At 39.1% G+C, this 865-nt stretch overlaps 1 protein-coding gene across 1 annotated transcript; it reads right to left on the minus strand.

Moving 5' to 3' along the window:
* Positions 1–288: 288 nt before the first annotated feature.
* On the minus strand, positions 289–741 carry LOC119591811 (zinc finger protein 425-like). The gene has a single exon (XM_037940555.1). The coding sequence runs from the start codon at positions 739–741 to the stop codon at positions 289–291; it is 453 nt and encodes a 150-aa protein (XP_037796483.1).
* Between the last annotated feature and the right edge of the window lie 124 nt (positions 742–865).

Below are 865 nucleotides of genomic sequence, written 5' to 3' on the forward strand. Positions count from 1 at the left end.
TTTATATTCAATAAAATCAATAGATCTTTCAATGAGTTATAGGATACATATAATGCCTGAAGCTTTTCCAACAAAATAACCCATAAAAATTTTCCACATAGTAAGACAAGAACACTAATTCATGATCATATAGCCAGTAATCTTGTGCTTGTACCTTTTTCTTACAACAGACTAGCCATCAAGGTATTCTACTTCATACACTCAGAATTTCTAGTCACTTATGCAAGTTGTAGCTCATGTTTCACAAGAGAGGTAATCAATACACATCCAATTTCAGTTTTCCTTTCCTCAGGGAATATGATATCCAGCCTTATGAGTTAACACATGGGTATTCAACTTAGACTTTTGGAATGTTTTGAAAGGACAGTATGGACATGTAAATGACCGTTCATTGGGAGCATGTCTCCTTAGGTGGACATTTAAGCAACTTCTCTGAGATGCACTGTATGGACAATGGGGACAGTTATACGGTTTCTCACCAGTATGGACATTAATGTGTTCCTTGAGAAGTTCTTTCCGAGTGGTGCCATAAGAACAATATGGGCAAGAGAAAGGTCTCTCTCCAGTATGCTTCAATATATGTCTACGCAACTTAAAGGAATCGTTTGTATTGTAGGCACAGTGCGGACATTGGTGCACCCTGCCAGAGGTGATAGGGGGGCTCTGCCATTCCCCTGCTGTTCTTCTTCCACCAGCCCAATGAGGGTTTGTGTCCCGCTCCACCTGCAGAGGAGGCTTCATCTTACTTGTTATGCAATGTAATAGTCATCTAATTTTCCTGCTTTTCCCCATGAGGACTTCACCAATAAAATATACATTATGAAAACATGCCTTCAACAAACAAAATTATGTAATCTGAAGGTTG

This window comes from Penaeus monodon, chromosome 29 (genome assembly GCF_015228065.2).
Source record: "Penaeus monodon isolate SGIC_2016 chromosome 29, NSTDA_Pmon_1, whole genome shotgun sequence".
Classification (NCBI taxonomy): domain Eukaryota; kingdom Metazoa; phylum Arthropoda; class Malacostraca; order Decapoda; family Penaeidae; genus Penaeus; species Penaeus monodon.